Here is a 22,106-nt window from a genome sequence, read left to right as displayed (position 1 = left end):
ACCGTACAGTCAAGTACCTGACAGCCTCCTGCCGCCACAACCCTGGAGGTAGGGTCCCGAATAACAAAACCCGCTCCACCTATCGTGCCACCATCCAGCACGGACCCATCAAAATTGACTTTGAGGAAGCTTGGGGGTGGGGGCTCCCAGGTGAAAAACACCGTGTGAGAAGCTGCCGAGGCAGAAGGGGAGCCCCAGATATCCCGAGCTATCAAAAGTCCGTCTAAGGAGACAGCACAACTAAACTTTGCCGCCTGCGCCCGGGCGCTCTCCGCCACGAGCCTTGGCGACTTGCTCTGCTCACCAAAGGTTCGAGCATTCCTAGCCAGCCATATCTGGTATACTGTGCAGGTCGCTCTAACCGCCTCTTGGCGAGTCAATGGGTTACCCGACCACCCGCGAATAGTTCGTAAGAACTGGTCCCCATGGGTCCAACCATCCATTGGCAGCCCCGCCGCACACCACGCCGCCCTCGCCCATATGCACTGAAACAGTACATGGTCCACCGACTCCTCAGCTCCGCATGCCCCGCACTCTGAGGGCAACCTCAAACCCCGTTCGCTCAATACTGCTCTTGTCGGAAGCCGAACCCAAGCAACCTTCCATAAGAACAGTGCGACCCTCGGATGGAGGCCTAGGCGCCAGACCCAGGCACAATCCGGCCCTGGCTCATGCTCGAGTACCACTAGAAGTCTTGCAACCCAAAGTTCGAGTACGGAAAGCAGATGTTTTATTTTGCTTTAACCCGCTAAAACATGAATGTCTCGGCTGGAGAAGAAAAGGTAGATGGTAAGAATGTGCGCGTGTGCAAATTCCACATGCTGGCTAAGATTTGATTATATTTTGTCTTTCTTCGCGAATAAAATTGGAACAAGATCCTGCGCGGCTCCCACACAAGGATGATCTGAACTAATCAAGAAATATGGTCCAGACAAACTTATATTTTATATTTTATGTTGATCAGTTAGACTGTGGTCAGCATACAATATCATCTATCATCACAGTTAACAAACATGGACAATCTGATAATTAAACTTGTAAAAATAGATAAGGACTAGTTCTTCCATGAATTGAACCATTGAGATATCTTGCTATCTAGGGCTATTAAATGTTATTGGGGTTGTGACCATTTGACTAGAGAGCATTTGTTGACCTTTTTCATCTAAAATCCGCAAAGGGGATGATAATCAACTACAAGTTTCAAAAGAACTTAAAAAATCAATACACAATACAAATTTAAAGTTTCAACAAATAAAATTTTGAAATGACCATCAGGTTTAGAACAGCAAATGACATCGAACTGAATCTTGAGTATGGACTCATTAAGACACAGAAACTTAATCTTGGAAGTGCTTCAGGGTTTAGGGTGCTAATTGATATTTAAAATTGAAAGCGTTACTAATATACTTAGAAATAGAAAACAAATCTTAAAACCTTAGATTTAGATTCTAAAAGGATGCAAAATCGCTTACTTCTAAAGCTAATTAAATCTACAAGACCTACCATAAGCTCCTCCTCTTCTTCTTGATTCTCTCTAGATGACCCCACATTCTTTCCTTCCTTTGCCCTACTTACAGGCAAGAAAGGTGGCTCTGAAAGGAAGCGGGGCCTGCCAGGTTTGTCCTCATGCATAGATCAATTTCCCTCAGGGTCACTTGGTAGGGTAAGATTAGTTTGTCAGTGCCAAAACCCAAATACTCAGCAAGAAAGTTTTAAAGACTAATCTTCAAAGCACGCCACTAAAAGTGATGCTTAACATATGTATCAGAAAAAAATGATGCAAAACGATGTTTCCATTCTGTATATGAAAAGCTTGTAACATAAAAATTGACAACTTTCTTCTCAATCCCTCTCATTTCCGAAAGTAATGTTGCGCAGTAGAATACATAAATCAGGTGCTGATCTAAATAAGTTTCTTCTTTTGGAAGAACCTCTTCAGATGCCACAACTGCAAAGCAGAGACAACGATGCAAACACCAAGGGACATAATACTGAACCATGCAACCCTAGCATTTGTTCTCTCACTCACTACTCTCATTTCTGCTTCCCTGCATCCACAAAACAAAGGAACACTCAGGCATAAGCTATTCCATTATTAACAAAGCAGATGGATTGCCAGCCAGGGTCAGTTTACCTGGCCTTGAGATATAACAGGTTCTCATGTATTGCCTCCACAGCAGCTTCTAATTTCCTTAGCTCAAGCTCAACACCCTAAATTTATCAAACCCACAAATCATATATAGTCACAAGAAGGATACGTAACAATTGTAATGAAAGGCCCGCATTCTGGCCAGAGCAGTTGATTTTGTAGTTTCAAGAGTTCACCTCAATTTTTTCTTTCCTAGCAACTGAATCCCAGTCCTTTGCTGCAATACCAATCTTCCAGTCGAGGCTAACACTTGCACCTACACCTTTATCACCACCATCCATCCAGAAACATGCTAGGTAGTTGCCAGCCTCTGTGGTTGTGAATGCAAACTGACCTACAGTAGCATTTTCTTGGTGATGAAGAGTGTTTCCATATGGTGATGTCACCTGCAAAAGAAATTTCAATCCATCAACGAGAAAAGCCCAAGCACATCCAGAAAGTACCATCCCACTATTCCGCTGAATAAATACATTCATCTACCATCACAATTGAGCAATTGCAGTTTGCTTATTCACGCCATAGTTAAAGCTGACCTGTCATGTCTCACCAAAACCAAATGAGCTCATTCAGAAGTAAATAAAGAATGGACAAGCCTGTTTCGATTTGCATATAAAACATAGTAGGCAGATCAGATGCAGAAATGAAAAAAGTTAGGGTTAAACAAGCAGTAAACATGCAGGTAACTCCTGAGCGAGAATAAATAAACCACAGCACAACAGTTAGCAGACAGTAGTTCCATTAGTTTCTCTAACACTTTCAGGTACTTCATAGAGTTCCTAATGATCTGCCATGCATTTTCAGTCATGTTTCCCAGATGTTCGCCTGCTGGGGGAAAAAGAATCACATATCTTAAGAAACTCTGATTTGATTTGGGAGCCCATATCCTTAGCAAGGCAAAAACTACAAATTACTCTGCAACCTTCGCGATGAGACTCATTACTTCTAATCTGAGAGCACACTGGTACATAAAAGAATGAAATGACTTTGGTACCAAGCCAGTAGCAGAGCAGTTTTTCTTTTTTGTTTTTTTTTATTTAAGGGTTTCTTTGCTCCATCCCCAGATACTTGGGCTCTATGAAAACTTACTGTTTTACTCTGCTCAACATAAAATTCCAAGTCCGCTACCAGTTTAAAATCAGATTATATAATTAGTTGATACATTTAATAAGATAGAGGGTACACTTTACTCTTCAACCTTAGTGATGAGATTGATTACTACTAATGTGAGAGCACACTGGTACACAAAAATATGAAATGAATTTGGTACTAAGGGTTTTTTTAGGTGCTTATATAATCAGTCGATACATAATAAAACACACTGTGAAAATCATTCGTTTAAGTGGTAGATAAGGTGGGAACAATTTTATGAAGAAGGATTATTTCAGATTGTGGGAAATAGCGAAGCAGACATGTATAAGTCAGATGAATGATTGACAAGCAGAAAAACTAGTTTTGGGTCCGTACATTGCACTTACCTCTTCCTAAAGGATATCAGGTCAAGACATTTCTTATTATGACAGGTTGAGCTCTAATGAGATCTTTTCAATTTCATCAAAATGAGGTTACCTGGTCTCGAGGAAAATTCGCTCGTTAATCATCATCATCACCCAAACCATTTTACATGAAATGGATTCACTATGGAGCATAACAAAATGGCTTCATGCTAGGATCAAGCATTTCTTTTTCGTTATCTTTTTTTTTTATAACTACCAATTGGAAACCCAATGGCAACTCTCTTGATAATTGGTACATGTTTTCAAATCTAGACAATCTTAGGCTAGACTGGGGACTGCCAAGAAACCTCAGGTCTGCATGGTGGGGTAGTTGGTTTAAACATATGCAAGCAGGAAACAACCTTCTGGAATCCCCATAATTAAAGGACCTTAGACGAACAAGGTGACATGGTTTTTTTTATTGGAAATTGCATTCATCTTCTAGAAAACAGAGTCAGGGACCTAAGCAGCCTATTAAGCATCTTGCAAGCAACAACAGAGTAATATCAAGTATTACCAAGTAGCATGCATTCATATAATATGAATTCATATATCTGTCACTTAAAATTCACATGATAATCTCAACATTGGTTTTCAAATTCTAAGGAAGCAAGCAAGCTTGTTAAGTCATTTAGGTTGTCCTAGTTGGTAGAACCCCTTTGTAAGCACTGTTTCCCCGTATGGCCATTTTTCCATATCCCTGCTCCCACACCTGCAGCCACTTCTGGTAACGAAGAGGCAGACTGCGTGGTGGCAACATGAATGCTTAAAGTTTACTTCCTCTCCTAAAGGGTTATCCATTATACTGTCAGGAATTGCGTTGAGAAACTAATGGCTTAATCCTCCGCACCATCTGAGTTCACTTAATTTCCAGAGTGTTAGCTCCATCCCTTCCACTGGAGTTTCCTCTTGCCATAGAAACTACCCTAAATAAATACTGATAAGGAAACAAAAAATTGATAAATAAATTACAGTAACAATCCCCCTACAGGAGCCAAAATTTAAGAACTCCTTGACTAAAAACCTTGAACTCTTGAAAAATGCCCTTGAGAGCATGCTTGGATGCACAGGCAGAAACTACCAAAAAATTTAGGAAAGGTAAGGAATATAATGATGTTCTATGCAAAGCCTACCAAAATGAATTACTATAGCATTTGTTATTTGGATGATTACATCACACACACAACAACAACAAAAAACTCCCACAGTCAGAAGTAGCAACCAGAAAATAGATCATACAAACAGGTAACAGTTGGTCATTGCGAACACAAGTTGGGGTCTTTGGGTTTTAAAAATCTGCCTCTAAAGAAGCTGCTATAGCGATTTGGGGATGAAACTACTACACTAAGCTTTGCGCAAGATGACAGGAACAGAAGAAGAGGAAAAGTGATTGTGTGGACAGACTACTGACAGTGGTGTCTGGCAGTGGCAGCAGCTAACAGTGAATATGATAGTCAACAACGAAGACTTATGTCCTTTTCTTTGTTCTCTCCCTTAATTTCTTTTTTTTCAGATAGCTTGGAGTTAATGACACAGACACGACCTTCAGCTGCGGCTGTTGCTGCTGTAGCTGCAATTATCATTGCAGTGAGATGCATGATGATGAGGCTTTTGGATGCTAAGACCAAATTTCCCCAACAAATTGACAAGATTGGTTTCCAGGAAAACTCAGGCAGGATGATAGATCTTTAACCTAAGAATTAGGGGCTAGGGTCTAGCCGAGAAGAAACAAAGGATTCTGGAATTTGTTGGATTGGAACTCAAGTTGGAATTTGTTTGACAAGAAATCATCATACCATATTATACTAAAAGCCAAAGGTTCAGATAATCGACATTATGTATTCAGAGCATATGAGTTCCCTATTGTAACAGGAATTTGCGCTATCAACATTTAAATAAGTATTGTGAGGTCAGATCAACATCACAATCCAAAAAAACTCTAGCCTTCACCCAGGCTTTTCTGAAAATTATTTCCATGCATCCTTTAAAAATCCTTCTCCACTTGATCTCTAGCCTCAGTGAAAAGTTTTAACAATTCATCAAGCACATAACGAAACTAAAATAACAAGACAAACCATATTCGTTTTCACCCTTGACCCTTCGACGCAGAGAATATTAATTATGAGAAATTTCATGAAACGAGAAGTAAATCAAGGTAAAACAAAATCCAAAAGCATAAAATAAGACGAGGAGGACGTCCCATCAAAATATTTGCCAAAGAACTCCCGTGCAACTTTGTGATCAAAATTCTTGCCCCTCGATGCATCGAAACCAAAGATTAACAAAAAAAAAGGGCCTAAACCCAATCAATCAGTCCAACAAACCAATAGAAATCACAGATCGAAAACCAGACACAAGAACCAATCTATTCTGTGGTCTCAAGGTAAGGGATTAATGGAAGATGAGGATCCGCAACTACCTTAACGGAGAGAGTGGGGATTCCGCGGGTGTGGTCCTCCGAGATGACGGCGTAGTCGGCGAGCACGACGACGTGGGGCTGGATCTCCTCCGACACGCACTTGGTCCCCGACGCGGGCAGGTTCAACCACACCGCCGTCGCGCCGGGCGGCAGCAGGGAGATGAGGAGAAGCACAGAGCACAGCAGCCGCGCCGCGGTGGGCCGCAGGATCATCGCACAGATCCGCATCGTCGACGTTCGCTCCCTACTCTTTCTCGCGTCTCCCACCAGATCTCTTCCTATTCGATTCCCGAGAGCAAGGGTTTCTGCCTTCGGTCACAAGGATGTGGCCACCGCTTTTCGGGAGAGGGATGCAGGCTTCGGCCCTTGTGGACTCGAAGAATTCCAAAGGGTCCTGTGTGCTTGACCCAAACCAGAATAAATTGGAAATCCTAAGCACGAGCGCAGAGATGACAACCGGATTGGATCGGTTAAAATACTTATTACATCCTATATATGATAGATTAAAAATTTATAATCTAAATCTAACTTATTTATTAAATAAATAAATAAATAAATAATGATCTGAATCTAATTATTTTATCGAATAGGTAATCTAGCTCGATCTACCATGGATTGGAAAAGGTTAAACTGAGTTAGTTGTGAAGCATTGACACCCCTATTTTAGAGGCAACATTAGATTTGATTTGGGGCACTTGATGCATTCATCAAACGGTTGAAAGTAACATAAGTATTTAACAAATAATTGGTATCTTGTAGTATTCATAAGAACTTGACTGCAAATTCCTTGTAAGACCCATTAGATTCTCATCAAGATCTATTAGCGTCTTGCCCCGATCCATTATTCTTTTAATGATTCAATAGGATTGATATAACCTCTAGTTTTGGAATAAGTAATCGTTCACACCCCTTAAACATATATGTTCTCATCATACGCTGCCTGAAAGAAAATTGATTGGTCTATATTTACTTAAAACTGATGGAATTCTCCATTCAGATTACTTTAGCAAGAAGCTTTTAGAGTGGAATGTCTCTCGAAGTATAGCTCCCACAGTCCCACTTGTACATGGAAGAAGATATTGTGCATGGAAAAACATAATCACTTTGTAGACAAAATATGTAATATTAATAAAAAAAATTCTTTATCAAATATGTAATTGCATATCAAATGTTAAACTTTTTTTTTGCCTTTTATGGAGAATATTTGCATCAGGTCAAGCATATTTGGCAACCAATATGGCTCTGTTTAGTAGAGCTGTTGGCAGTAGAGTTTTTGGAAGTTAAACTTTGGAAGTAGAGCTTTTATAAAAAGTTGTTTGCTATTTGGTAATTATATTTATAAAGTGTTATGAAACTTTAACATGTGTTCGGCAAACAAACTAAGAAAGTACTTTTGGTATGACAAAATGACTATAAAGAATATTACATAGTATTATATAACAAAGTATAATAAAATATAATATATATTAATACATAAATATATAATATAGTATAATATTAATATAATATTATTATAATATAGCAACATAATATTATATATTATAGCATAATAATTTAATATAATATTAAATTATTTAACATAACATATCAATATATTATGATATAATGTAATATAATATTATATTTATAGTATAATACAATAATAAAGATATAAAATATTTTAATTATTAGCGTAAATTAATTTTTCATCCTCTTGATAATTGTGGTATAATATAATATAATATTAAATTATTAACATAACATATTAATTTATTACGATATAATATAATATTATATTATATTTATAGTATAATAAAATAATAAATATATAAAGGGATATTTTGTGTAATTATTATATTTTATTATATATATTTTAGTCTAAAAGGAAAAAAAATATTATAACTCCAAACAGCTTTTCAATAATTTCTAAAAGTGCTTTTTTAGAGAAGCTCCAAACCCAGAAAGTTAAAAGCTTTCCGAAAATTTTACCAAATATTTTTATTTTATCTAAAAGTACTTTTGGAGGGCCAAAAATTTTTTTTTGCCCCTCCAAAATTTTTTGGCATCTTGCCATTTACAATTTATCACCAAAGATGCACCTGAATGCTCACGCTAAAATCCATCACAAAGTTCCATAACCTCAAGTTGCATGAAACACTTATTTCAATCCAAAAAAAACAGAGAGACAGCCACGCATATATGGAAAGCATGTTATTTTCCGAGAAAGGTTGGGTTCACAGCTCAAGGATTTGTGATGCAGCCGGGATCTCCACAGCAGTGGCCTGGTTGTTACGACCAGATTTTCCAGCATCGGCAATAGCCGTTGGCAACTCCCGTTGGCAACTCGAACTCTCCTTTCTTCTCACTGCTCTCGGAGTGCTGCTTCAAGTGATCCTTGCTCTTGCCCCATATAAGGGAGTAGAGGCCAATAACTATGACAGCTGCACCAATAACACTGCAAGTATCCAAAGGAAGAAGGACGTTAGCGTCTGTTCTACCTTTTCTTTTGCAATTTTTCTTTGCGTTTTTTCCGTGGTGATGCGACGAACTAAAGAAAAATATAGCTGTGGTTTCCATGCATGTTTGTACCCACCTTCCCAGAGTGATCTCCTCTGCTAGAACGATAGAGCCCAAGACAGCTGTTACAATCATGCAAAGAGGGTTGAAAGCAGTGACAAAGACTGGCCCTCTCTCTTTCATCACTTTACCTTGCACGTAATATGCGACACCAGAGCAAAGCACCCCCTGTCAAAAGAGAGATTAGAGAAGTTCTAACGTATAATTAGCCAACTTGCATTCAAGGATTTCTTAGCTCAGTAGTACGTGCTTATTAAGATGAAAGACAAGATAGCAATCATCTTACAGAATAAACAACAGCGAGGAGTCGTGTGTCCCAACCGATGATCCAGGGCTTGGCACTGCCCCGTTCCGCCACAAGAGCAACCAGGCTACTCATCAGTGCTCCCATGAGGCATATCAAGGAGGTTAAGGTGAGCTCGGCAGGGTATGACTCTAGTGTATTCGACTGCACCAAAACAAGTTTGAAACTAATTAGCATTGATCTACCGTAGCCATGCATGTTGCTAAATTTTCAGTAGTGAATTCCATGTATTACTTGTAAGATGTAGAAACTAGAGCAACAGAAGCAACCACCCAGCAGCATGAGGGTACCCTTGAGCGAGTTGCTGCCGTTCTGACCGACCGCAGTATTATGATGGCTTCGCCCTTTGGACCATACAAAATCTAACACTGGACCTTTGTATAATATCATGAGCAAAGCGCCTGCCACTGTAACGATAGTTCCCACAAGCTTTGCTTGGCTGCGTCGCCGCCTTAGATTCATGGTCTCAATCCTAATCATGCAGCGAACTATATTAGGTAAAGGATATAACCTATTTTAGATAACTAGCTAGTCTTGAACTATTCTTTACCTTAGAACAATGGCCAGTAGGAAGGTGATTGCAGGGAGGATGTTAAACATTGCGGAAGCGAAGCTTGCGGAGGTTAAGTTACTCCCCACGTAGTAGAAGTTCTGGTCAAGCACAGGCCTGGCATGGAAGATAACAGTAGTGTCTAGTCAAATGAGATGAAAAATAAGTGCATATTTAATTAACTGAGATCAAGGTACGTAGAGGTAGATCAGTACTCAAGAAATGCCAACGCCATTATTTTGAGGAAGATGGAGAGGGTCATCTTGGGTCTCACTTTCCTGTTGGGGAGAGAGAAGAAAGAGACATAATTATGTTTTTATTTGATTAGCTCTTAAATAGAGAATAAAAGAATTTATCATGCTATCTAGGTGATCATATGTGATCAATTCCCAATGTTGATATGGGCAAAATAGGAATAAGAAGACAGGACTAGCCGTTTATGTCTTCAAAATCTCTCCTTCGGTAGAGAGATTAATTGCAACTAGGAGATAATTGGCTTCTTCTCTTTTTTTAGTCTATCATGAAAATAAAAAATTTGCATTTGTGAGAACTCGTGCAAGCATGTATTTAGTGTGTGTATGAGAGAGAGATAGAGAGAGACCTCTCAAACCACAGGGCAAAAGGAGAGACTGCAGCCACGGCAATGGCATTCCGATACACCACAAGCACGTAGTGATTCATGCCGCGCTTGAGCGACTCCACTGAGATGACAAACATCCCAGCATACCCAAACTGCAAGAACACCATAGCCAAATATGGCTTCACCTTGCTCGCCACCTCACTAAATGCCATACTGACCACAATATCTGTTTCAACTCTCCTGCCGACTCCCCCTCTCCTCCCTCTCTTGCCAACTCCACAAGAATGTAAGAGTACCGAACGGATTGTCGAGATTCAAATAGAGAAAAGCGAAAGGCCCCGGGCCCACCGCAAATAAAGTTGGCAAGCGGCTATGAATAGTTAATGCAGCTATATACGATTTCCCACATGCGGCTGGGAAGGGGAAACGCCATTTGGTTGAAGACTTGAAGTACTGAATCTCAGCCACCGGGGTTTGTTACGCCAGATGCTGGAGATTTATCCTACAGAATCCTTCCTTCTTAATTGAAATTACTACCCGTCTCTCTAAGTCTCTGATCCGGGTATTGTTTGGGTTGTCCACAGTCCACAGATTTTAGCCATGGAATCCCCCTCATTCGGCTGCCAGAGTCTTAAAAATCCAATTTTTTTAATGCTTTCTTTCTTTGTCTTCTCTCAAATATATTAGATTTGGAGGAATTGGATACCAGGGGCCGCTGAAGGAGAAAATAGTTTCATTTGAGTTCAGTAAGAGCATTTGGTTCTCACACCTTGTTTTTGACATTCAGGGTTGTCTTTTTGTTCTTCTTCTTGGCGTTCATATTATAAAGAATGGACCTTTTTTCTTATATTTGATTTTTTCTGGAGAGTTTTGGGGTTTTTCACGCTTTTCATCATGTTTTGAATTGAGTTGAGGCTGGCTTTTTTTTTTGTTTTATCTTTGGACACGATTTAAGCATGCATGGGCTGGAGATGAAACTATGAATTTACAACCGCAGAGCAGCAATGGTTTCAGGTTTGAAATCGATTCTATGTCATTCTCTCTCCAGAAGTCCAAATTCTCAGACATCTTCTCGAAGGTTAGAATGGTTGTCGTCCGAGAGACCCGGGCAAATTTGTCTCGCACATGTCTCTTACATCTCAGAGAACTAATTGACCAATGCCCTCACCGGCCTATCGAGGTGAAGGCCATCCAGCTGGCTAAACCTTTTCTGCATCATGATGACTTCCAGCCTCTTCCACTGCAACAAAAGTACCCTATGTTGACGTTTATATATCGAATTTTGGCTCCAGCGCCAAAATTTGCCGATGTTTCTAAGTAACTTTGGCAAATATTAAACTATGTTAACGCTGAAAAGTGTCGTGCAAAAAACGACGGTTAAGAAATTAGACGATACTTAAAAGCGTCGTTGGAAGCCCGAGCCCGCTTTCTAAAGTATCGGTGGAAACTTGGGCCATAAGACGACGCTTATAAGCGTCGTCGGAGGCCTCATCTTTTTCCTAACCCCATTTCAAATCCCTTTCAAACCCCTTCCCAGCCGCCATCATTGCCACTTCGCCCATCCGCGGAGGCAATAAGTGTGGCTCGTGGACTACGAGGTAGAGGAAGCGTCATAGAGATTGCTGGAGGTGGCGGGGAGCAGCGACGGGACAGGAGAAAATCCTAACGGCTAAGATCTCGCAGTATTTCTTTACCATAGGAGGGTCTCTTCTTTGTTCGAAAAAAGAGACGTGTTTTGAGAAGACAAAGGCGTCAACGAGAAATTAGACGCTTCCGACGAAAATTAAAATATTATTGACAGTACCTATAACAATTGTTTCTGTTGAAAGAAGTTTTTCAAAATTAAATTTGATAAAATCTTATTTGCGGTCAACTATGTCATAAAAATGATTAAATGAATTAGCTATATTATCGATTGAAAATAGTATTTTAACGAAACTTGAGTACAAAAATTTGATTAGTAATTTTGCATCTCAAAAAACTACATGAATTATTTTTAAATAAATTTTTTAAAGTATTTGTACTTATTAAAAAAATTATTATTAAATTTTTTTTTAGTGAGATCGTCTTAGCTAGGCCTTCAAATGCATTGAGCCGCCCATGCCCAGACTACAAACACATACAAGGAAATGCATCTTTCTTTTTGGGGTTTAAAATACATTTTTTAATGAAAACTGGGATTAGTGCATGCTGATGGTGGGCTTTGGTGAGTGGCGCTTCATGTTAGGATTTCAGCTGCTTGGTAGATCAATGACTTGGTATGTTGAAACAATGTTGGCTAATGAACCTAGGTTGAAGCCAATCCCTGATTGATTAATGGATCCTCAACTGCATTATGTGAAAAATATCGAAATGTCATTCAATTGTGCAACAATTTTCTTTATCAAAGAGTTAACAGATCCATATAAATATATAAAGAATTAAACCATAGTTTATTTTAAGGGTTTGCTTAGCAATCAAGAAGAAGCCATCATCATCCGTCGTCGCATGACAAATTAGTAATAATAAAAGCTTTCTATGAAATGGGTCATTGCTCAGTACAATGGTAAAAGGATTGGCTTTTCACAGGCGGAATGGCATGACTTCGAGCCTTGGTATGCTAGGTGTGGAGCAAAGGCAGGGAAAACCATTAGTGAGAACAATTTTCTTACCAACTTCTGAGCTCAAAGTCCAATTGTGCATGCTGCATCAAGCTTAAATCTTTAAAACTCTAGAAATAATAAAAAAATATACTCTTATCTATTTTACAGATACTCTATATACTCTATATATAGTTGGTCCTCTTACAAATATATGACAAAGTCGTGTGGGACCATAAATCCAAACTAGCTCTTCAAAACATTATCTATTCATTGCCCCTAAGTTCGTTCTTGGTTCCACCACTATATTCATCAATTTGATTAACTCTCTCTCTCTCTCTCTCTCTCTCTCTCTCTCTTATGCAGATGCAACAAGCATAGGAGTAGATCACAATATTATAAGTTTACTTATCTAAACACAGTGAATACACAATCAATAGCCACCATATGATAGGCATCTACGGGCAAGCCCTATCCATACATATATCCAAAATAATGTAATCTTTGGATTGTTCCGATTCCACCAGCAACAGTGTTGGATTTCTTATAGTCTATTTTCTCTGACTTGACTCAGCTTGACCTACATGACTCAGCGGTTAGAGGATCACTTTTACGCAGTGAAAGTCATTGGTTCAAATCTAATAGTAGGTAAAACCAGACAAATTTTCTTGAATAACTTATCTTATAATTGTCCTTCAAAATATTAAACAAATAAAATAATGCTTTAAAATAAACAAAATAAAAAGTACTTTTTGTGCATATTATTGACAAACTATGCTATATTTAAATCCACGCAATAATCTCCTTAGTTCCATCCAAAAGACTTTATTTTCTTTTTTTATTTAATGGGAAACTTCTAAAGAAATCAATCCTCGCACTATGTAACCAAGCATGCTTAATATTGGTCGTAGTTTTTGTTTTTTTTTTCTTAAGACGCTAGCATTTATTCTTGTAGTCGGGGACATGGTGCACTGCAAACACAGGGGCTCCGGTGAGCAATTTATAAAGGGATGTAGATTTTCTATGCGGAAATGTCAACTGCAGCTCTATAAGGCCAAGTGGTGCTTGTTTTGAGCCAAATTAACACTATTAAGGATCATGCTCCTGTGTTGTTCAACCTTTACTGTTATGGCTCATGGGTCTCGAGAACCCTATTATAAATTTGGTGGTGATGCCATGTTAACTCCGTGAAATCTTTATAAGTTACAAACTAACATCTTTATGTATTGATTTACATGCAAAGTCCACATCCTGTTCTTTGGGAACATCATATGTTCTAGTTACTGATGTTTTAATTTTTGAGAAGGACGTGCTGAGAAATGTTATATATATATGTTGCAACAAATGGAAGGTGCATCTACCAGTGATCATGATGTTAAACTTGGAATGAAGCATCATCAGTCTTTGAAATAAAGAAGGCTAACTACTTGTATTGTTGAATGAAATAAAGATTTACCATTATGGTCATGCCTTTGGTCATGATATTTTTTGTCAGTTGAACTTATCTAATAAATGTTGAATCATCATATCATAACTTTTAGTGGAAAATATTCTCTCTCTTGTATACGCGTTTGGATGTTTTGCATGTTGATTTATTGATTAAATAATTTTAAATTTTGATATTTTAAGACTAGTCCCATATTGAATGTAATGTCTTAGATCTAATAATGATTTTAAGGAACACAACTCTTGATGATTGGACGGATTGTATGGTGAAAAAAATGCATACAATAAAAAAATACATCTATTTACACTCATTTTTCCATATTTATAAATAGAAAAAGAGCAAATTGAGTACTAACTGAATGAACTCAACTACGTTTTTAAGCAATTGAGAAGAGAGGATTGAATCCATTTAAACAAGGATTGGATGGAATTTTCTTCGATCTATTTGCTGATTTTTGTCAGCATTTAGATTTGACTGATTTGGGTTCAATCTCCATCCATCTTTGTTTGAATGGACTTCAAAAAGAATACAAAGCGATTAGTTGTATCCAGAAAGTAAGCCGCCATCGAGTTCTATTATAAAGAGAATGCATTTCATAAGATTAACTTAATTTATTTTATTTGCTCTGTGCACCAAAAGCTATTTATTAAATAATCAATATAAAATACCAATATCAAATTAAGAGAGAGAATTTCCAACAGTTTCCCCATGTAAGGTTACTTGAGCACAACGAATTAAACAAGATGTCATGTTGAAGCCTGATCCTGCAAAATTTAACACCTCCACTCATACACGGCTGCGAACAAGCACAAGCCACAAAGACATTTCCCAGCACAACTATACTGATTTTTCACAAACCATGCATAAAAGTACGTGGACAGGGCAGAGTAAAACGGAACAAAAAGATGAAAGAACAAATAAAGAACAGGATGGATAAAATTAACAAACTCAAAAACCAAAAGGTTCTTGTTCTTGAGTTGCAAACTTAAAACCAAAACCTACATTCCTCAATCCCTGCTGCATTTCCTTTTCCTAAGCCTTCTCTGTCCTCTCTTGAGTAGTTCCTTCTTGTTCCCGTCTTCTTGTACTTCTTGTTTCTCGGTCAGAAGCCTACAGTGAGGAGATGTTTGGGGGCTCTACAAGGTTTGAGCCAAGGAGGTCATCACACAAGCTGCCAGTGCTGTCGTGAGCCTTGTGACTCGCTGCCCTGGGGCTGCTCCCAGTGCTGCTAGACAGCGAGCCAAAGTTGGTCTTCTGCAGGACACCTGTTGGCGATGACTCTAGCTGAGGACTCGAATCCCAGCCATCTGTCAAGAGGTTTAGAGACGATGACGAGCAGTTCTTGCTTTGGTACTTTGGAGTGCTAGATACATTCTTGCTTTGGTACTTTGGAGTGCTAGATGCATTGGTCAAGGCCTCCCCAAGAGGTCCAGCCATGGAGGCCTCCCAGGAGATAGGTGTCCAACTTGCCTGTCGCTGGGTCACCTCATTCAGAACACCTCCTATTCCTAGACCCATATGAATGGGATCGAAATCCCGGGATAACTTAAGGGGTGAAAGCGTAAGCTTTTCCTGGTTAGGAGAAGAGGATGACGATGAGAAGCCTGAGGAAGCCATAGGCATTGAAATGGAGAGTTGGGCTCTGTCAGATTGCATTTCCTCAACATCTGGCCACATGATGGTTGAGCAGTCGGACTGGTTTTTAGGCCAGTCAACCACGAAATGCCGAAGAGGATGGGATTGGGGTCGTTGCTCACTGAGTTTTGGAGTGGGTACAAAGCTGAAGTTGTGTGTGGAACTTCTTGAAGGATTGACAATGATTTCGGTGGTAATGTGTGTGAAGTCTCCTCGGGATGAGACTACTTTGAAGGGATCTTGCTTTTTAGAGATGGGAAGCAAGGTATTCATAGGTTTTGGGTTCCCAGAATTTAGTGCGGAGAGGCCCTGAGAGTCCTGCAGATGATCGTTTACATTTGCTTTGCTTATCAGCATCCTGCAGGAGACCAACAATCACTGGTAAGTACTTGAAAGGGGGGTCATGCAGTCCAGCTCAAAGGTTCATTTTTTCAGGATAATTAGCCCATATATATTCACTGCAATATCATAACTATTTGAAAGGCAATCAATAATTTCGCTACCATGGTAACATTGTACATAAAATACATGACTAGAATTATTTTGTTCATTGATCTTGGAATTTAGAAGAAGAATCTGAGGCAGTCATGATCTCTAAAGACTTGAAAATGCAATAGCATATTATCTTTTTCTTTTCTAAAGGAGAGCAAGTCACTGAAGTCATCAAGACCGCAGGTATGTATAATTGACTGAAGAAAAAGGGAACCCAGGCAATCTAAAAAAGATCTAATGCAATAGCTTAATTTAGTGGGCAAGCAATTACTTTTTACACATCCAAGTAGAACCTCTCAAATATCTGTCGTTCGAATTTCTGGATTAATTAGAAAATCCTTCAAGGACAGTCTACTTAAGCCAGGATTCTTTTTTTAAAAAATATTCAAAGGACTAGAAGACCTAGAAATCAAGCAATAATCTGAATAGTTTACTTCTACAAAGCATTATTTATTTTGAGTTAGTGAGTTTAGAGAGTCATAAATATGATGATGGAAATGCTAGTCATATAAAAATATCGAACTTAGAACTTGCTGTATATAGGTGAAACTATGGCTGTTAAATAAAAAGATGAAGCAAAGAAAACTCAACATGATTTCTTCTTGAGTACGGGTAAGATAACACTGTTTGAGACAGCTGCATGGAAACAGCTTAACAGTTGTAATCTATCAATGCCTGTTACGCACAAACCTAATTGCAGAGCAAACTATGTCATGATATAGGGAATGCAATAAATCATTTATTGCAAACATGAATAAACAGGGTAGTGTCATAATCATCCCTTTTTCTTATCTGGCATTGGGAATGCTGTGAAGAAGTGAAAAAATTATCATGTTGAAAATCATCATAAAGGCTTGCAACATTATCTTAAGCATGTGATGACTCGAAAGTATAATCACTTCATATGCAGACTGAAGCTTGCTGCTAAATTTGGTTTACAGAATCAGATGAAGTTTACAAATAATATGATTAAACTTGCTATCAATACGCCTCAACCATTTGTAGACAACTCCTTTACCCAGCTCATTAAGGCCAGTGATTGATATGTGTTCTTCAAACTGCAGCTTATTGCAGCAACCTCATTTCACCTTTATGATCATTACATCTTTATAAAGGAGAGGAACATAGTAGTTTCTCTTTCCTCAATTTTCCCTATATTGTTTGCATTTAAGTTTCTAATGTATAGCTGAAAACTATATGTAATCTAATTCTTTTTACAGAACCCCATCGACCCATAATAAATAGATTTATTCGATCCATAATTTATATTTTCAGGCCTTTTGGATATTTTAATTTAGGACCCATGAACATAATGCCCATCACTTCTGCCTTTTCCTTTGAATCTTTTGATGTGCAACGCTATTGCTATGACAGTTTTTTCTTTTTATTGTAATAGCTAGCATATTTAACATCCAGCATTGGCCTTAATCTGGTGTTACAACGAAGAACATAAGAGTTTGCTTTCAATACATATCAGCAAGTCAAATTTGTGAAGAAGAGGACCTGAAAATTTTCACCCATGTAGTAGATATTTTTTTCAATGAACTATATAAAAGTGAACTATTAAGTGTAACAGGTATAACTCCATATATCTTTCAGGCTAAATTTACCGTCTCATTTCCTTTTTTGTGCATGATTATGCCAAGTAAACATGGTAATGCTGGTTGTAACCATAAATAACATTCTGCTTTGGATTTCTATAAGATCAACATAAACGCTTGGACATCAACTGTTTGCCTATTACAATGTTTATAAGGATAACAAAGATGGTTCTTTATACATTTTACGAGATTGTTATAGCCGCAGAACTTCTTAATCATGTGACTGGTCGAGTTTCGGATGGAACTGAACGTCAAAATAACACTAGTTATAGCTATAATAAACATTGTTGAATTCCCAAATGATCAACTCAAAGTGGTTATGGCATTTTAACAACCATTTAGCTGTGACAGTTCTTAAAGAGATAATGAGGAAATAGTAAAGTCATCCAACAATCAAACTGCATCAACCTATGTTTGAAACCACACAGTCAATTCAACCTTATCTTCTGTTATCTAAGACAAAAACAAATTTAGAATAGTAATGGTTAAAAACAACATTATGTTATAACTTCTGACAGATCAAAAACAATTAAGTAACTTACTTCGAAACTTTCATTGTGCTAACTCTTTAAACAATAACAACAGCACTACTATTTGTATTTCTTACAAGCAACTAGAGAGGCCATTCTACAGGGTACTTGTGCTGGCACTTAACATGTTAGACTCATAGATGCATGCTGAGTTGTCATTAACTCGACCAATCAGATACAAGTGGCTATAGCCATATATAACAATAATTTTTTTTTCTCTTCAGTTGTTGGCATTATTGGGTCATGAATGTTTGATACAAAGGGAACTTGGGACAAGGCTGTGCAATATTCAAACAAATTCCCACATCATTCACATCATGTACCTTTAGCAGCACCACACATGCAACAATGTCAAATCCCAGAGTAACTTGATGAGAGACCGCCTACAAATGAATTGAGGGTACCAACCACTTGGCCAAGCATCAGTTGGTAGATGTTAGCTCTCTTAAATTCCTAAAGGTTAAGGAAATAATCTTTTGGTAGTTTATAATTGCCATTTTAACATCTACGATAACGACAGTAGACTATTATATGCTTCAAAAAAACAGTGAGCAATTGGTTAAACATGTTGACTAATTATCTTTTGGAGAGACTTGAGGATCTTCAAGACAACAATGATGATAATCACTAATGGCATGTTGGAAATGCCGGCAAGATTGGAAAGCATCTTTTGGCATGTTGCCTACCATTTAACTAGTATAATAATAACAACTTGATCATAATGAGAGCATTAAAATCATGCAATGATCAATATGTCATCTCACCATATTTTTGACAGACTTCACCTTCCATGAAATACTAGCTATAATGAACAAGCATCCAGTTAAAATATCTAAAGTAACAAAGGAAAGCACATTTGGCATTTCACAACCACTTAGATGTTTTAACAGTTTATTGCTGTTGACATATGCTTTTACAATGTTTATTATAACAATGCAGTCTAGTATTTGTCAAGTATTTCAAAAGGTAAAACCCTAAATGCTTTATAACAACAAAGGAAATCAGAGAAACCGTGAGTGCTTTTAGAAATTAAATAATGTGGATGTAAGGAGAACTAAATGATAGGCATTGATCTGATTCTACCTGTTGAGCGGTGCAGGGCAAGGATCGGCTGCATTCGACTGCTGCTGTGTAATGGTGAGGCTACTACATGATCTGCTGCCAGAAACAGCTGAAGCTGATTGTGAAGGAGGGATGATGGGCATAGCTTTAGCGGCATAGCCAGTATGGCCTTCCACATGCTTTCTTGAACGATGGCGGCCCCGGTTCATGTGTCGCTCGCAGTACTTCTGGTCAGCAACTGCATCCCTCGAGCACCGCCATTTTTTCCCGTCAGTTCGACGGCATCTACCAGGCTCTGGATCAACATTTCCAGAATATCCCATATGAAATGATCCCCATCCCACTGCAATAATCAGAATGTATACTAGAGAAATCAGTAACTATAACTATATTACCAGTGCTAACAAGGCAAAAAATGCACATCATCACATTTCAGATACAAAATTGAATCTTTATAAAACAAATCAGCAGGGAATCATAAAAAGTGAGTCGAAAAAATAGAGAATTTTTTTGGGAAACATAGAGCTTTTGGAAGGAAATCAAATCTTTTTAGGACAAAAAGACTAAATTCAAGATCAAACTTGGAATGATTTAAGAACAAAGGACCAGAACTAGCTTGCATAATAAAAAAATACTGCTAAAATAGAAATGGACACAGATCTCCAACAAGAGTAAGAGAAGAAAAGGAGGATATTTATCATTTGTTCTGTATCTAAAAATATCATAGAGACTAATGAAGTTCTGGTTTCAATCAAAAATAAGCCTATGTTGAAATACTAAATGAATAGATGCCAGCAAATCTACTCTTTATACTTATATTCTAACTTTTGCTTTTATGGAAGATAGAGAGCCTTACATGGACTGAAACCAAAAGATCCAGATGAGATGGGAGAAAACCCAGATGGGTTGAGGCTTCTTCTGATTGAAATGAGCAAGCTAGGTGGTATAGGCACATTTGCATCAATGTACTTGTAGATCAATGCCTGGTGCTCCAACTCCATCCACTGGGATGGAGTGAAGGGCCCCCTCATCCTTGACAAAACCCCATTCATGTTCACATTTGAGCCTCCAGAATCCCAGCCTGAAACACCTAAAACAAAACGGAGAAGAGAGATAAGGAAAAGATAAGACAGGATTCAAGCCATATCAAATAAGGCATAGAGGAGGCAACAAGGTAAACGAAAGGGAATGGGAGAAAATCATGAAAAAATTGGAATAAAAAACAACAGAGCCCTCAAAGAAGGCCCGGCAGAGAGGGGCATAACCCCATAACTTGCGTGCAATATTTAAGGAGGCACATCAAGCAGGATAAATATCAAAAACAAAAACAGAAATAAAAGAGCCCATTTTGCCATCCTTTGTCCTTCGAACAACAACTACAAGAAAAGAAAAGGGAAAAAAAATCAATAGGTCTTGGTGCATTACTGCATTTGCTCCTTCCTATTGATCTTTATGTCCCCATTTGCGTTAACCCATCACCCCAAAATCACACCTTTGAAGACAAGACACAACCAAGAGGCCGAAAGAAAGGTAAAGAATCCAACTTTTCTTCTCGAGAAGACCTAAAACCAAAGATCAAAAATGCCATGAAAAGACCCCCCTTTCAATCAATACTGGAATCAAACAGACCACCTAATAACAAACCCCTTTCATACTTAAAGGCCCACACAAACCCCAAAGCCAACACCAAAAACCCACCTTCCTGGACCGAGAAATCCAACATTGCCCAAGACAACCATAATGGGAGCGTTATTATACCTGCATTCCTGAGATAAGAAGGTGTTGAAGAAGATGATGATGGGTGATGGTAGTAAGGTAAGGTCTCATCACTGGCGAGCACGATGGCATCCGGCTTGGAGGATGGTGATGATGAGAAGCTGAGCATTTGCTCCCTCTCAGGGAAGAGGGAGTGGGAGTTGGATCGATGGAGGAAGGCAGCTCCCCTGGTGATGCTTGGTGCCAACATTGCCTCAGTCCTTGCCATCTTGGAGAACCGCCATTCATTCTCCTCAAACCCACCAGACCTCCCACTTGAGCAAAAGACCCCCCTTTGCTTGAGTTCAGAGTCAGAGGAGACCCGGGGAGAGGAGAAAGGACCACCAAACTCAGAAGAGGCACCACTCACCAGCCCTTCCATGCCCACCACCCCACCTATGTCCATTTCCTCCACCACCCGCCTCACTCTTACCGTATGGAAAGAGAAGCAAGGAGTGATGAGGTGAGCTCATGAGAGAAAAGGATGCAGCGGGAGGAGGAGGAGGAGGAGAGTGGCAGTGGGAGGAGGAGCATTTTAAGGTGAGAAGGGAGGAGTGAAGGTTTTGCTTTGCGCTTGAGTTCAGAAAACCAGCCTGGCTTTCCTTTAGGGGGTGTTTTCAGTCTTGAGACTAGGGACTTCGGAGTACGGGTTGGTGGGAGGAATGTGTGCGCGCGCGTGCGTGCGTGCGTGCGTGCGTGCGTGTGTGTGTGAGAGAGAGAGAGAGAGAGAGTTTGCTCACGCATGGGATCCTACAAAATATTGGCTAGTTACACAACACATTAAAAGTTCAAGTGGATGGATTACAGAAATTAATTTTAGTGTATATAATGTGATATTCACCATATATATAGGGAAAGAAGAAGGCATTTTTAGTATAACAAAATTAATGTTTAGGAGGGCAGTGGGTACGGCTCATGACAACGTTGCATGGTTTTAGGTTTATTGAGCTGATT

The 22,106-nt window shown here is 38.8% G+C and overlaps 2 protein-coding genes across 2 annotated transcripts; both read right to left on the bottom strand.

The window, feature by feature from the left end:
- Window positions 1–1,725: 1,725 nt before the first annotated feature.
- LOC120113261 (transmembrane emp24 domain-containing protein p24delta4-like) lies at window positions 1,726–6,504 on the bottom strand. Its single transcript, XM_039134163.1, has 4 exons — window positions 6,062–6,504; window positions 2,326–2,535; window positions 2,135–2,211; window positions 1,726–2,048 (listed from the first exon to the last, which is right to left on the bottom strand). Exons 1-4 carry the CDS (start codon window positions 6,287–6,289, stop codon window positions 1,904–1,906), a joined length of 660 nt encoding a protein of 219 aa, XP_038990091.1. The 5' UTR covers window positions 6,290–6,504; the 3' UTR covers window positions 1,726–1,903.
- A 1,825-nt stretch (window positions 6,505–8,329) lies between these two features.
- Window positions 8,330–21,738, bottom strand: LOC103704286 (growth-regulating factor 6-like). Its single transcript, XM_039134475.1, has 11 exons — window positions 21,156–21,738; window positions 20,254–20,487; window positions 19,419–19,740; window positions 15,563–16,070; window positions 10,073–10,236; window positions 9,687–9,749; window positions 9,472–9,588; window positions 9,156–9,393; window positions 8,904–9,065; window positions 8,634–8,785; window positions 8,330–8,495 (listed from the first exon to the last, which is right to left on the bottom strand). The coding sequence occupies exons 1-11, from the start codon at window positions 21,556–21,558 to the stop codon at window positions 8,330–8,332; spliced, it is 2,529 nt and encodes an 842-aa protein (XP_038990403.1). The 5' UTR covers window positions 21,559–21,738.
- Between the last annotated feature and the right edge of the window lie 368 nt (window positions 21,739–22,106).

This window comes from Phoenix dactylifera, chromosome 15 (assembly GCF_009389715.1).
Source record: "Phoenix dactylifera cultivar Barhee BC4 chromosome 15, palm_55x_up_171113_PBpolish2nd_filt_p, whole genome shotgun sequence".
NCBI classification, from domain to species: domain Eukaryota; kingdom Viridiplantae; phylum Streptophyta; class Magnoliopsida; order Arecales; family Arecaceae; genus Phoenix; species Phoenix dactylifera.
This window is presented reverse-complemented; position numbering and strand designations above follow the sequence as displayed.

Coding starts and splice junctions, on each gene's coding strand:
- LOC120113261 (XM_039134163.1), bottom strand. CDS start 6,289: ATGCGGATCTGTGCGATGATCCTGCGGCCCACCGCGGCGCGGCTGCTG. Junction 2,212..2,325: donor CTAGGAAAGAAAAAATTGAG/GTGAACTCTTGA, acceptor TGATAAATTTAG/GGTGTTGAGCTTGAGCTAAG. Junction 2,049..2,134: donor CTGTTATATCTCAAGGCCAG/GTAAACTGACCC, acceptor TTGTGGATGCAG/GGAAGCAGAAATGAGAGTAG.
- LOC103704286 (XM_039134475.1), bottom strand. CDS start 21,558: ATGGACATAGGTGGGGTGGTGGGCATGGAAGGGCTGGTGAGTGGTGCC. Junction 9,750..10,072: donor TTTGCCCTGTGGTTTGAGAG/GTCTCTCTCTAT, acceptor TCTCCCCAACAG/GAAAGTGAGACCCAAGATGA. Junction 9,066..9,155: donor CTAGTTTCTACATCTTACAA/GTAATACATGGA, acceptor GTTTTGGTGCAG/TCGAATACACTAGAGTCATA.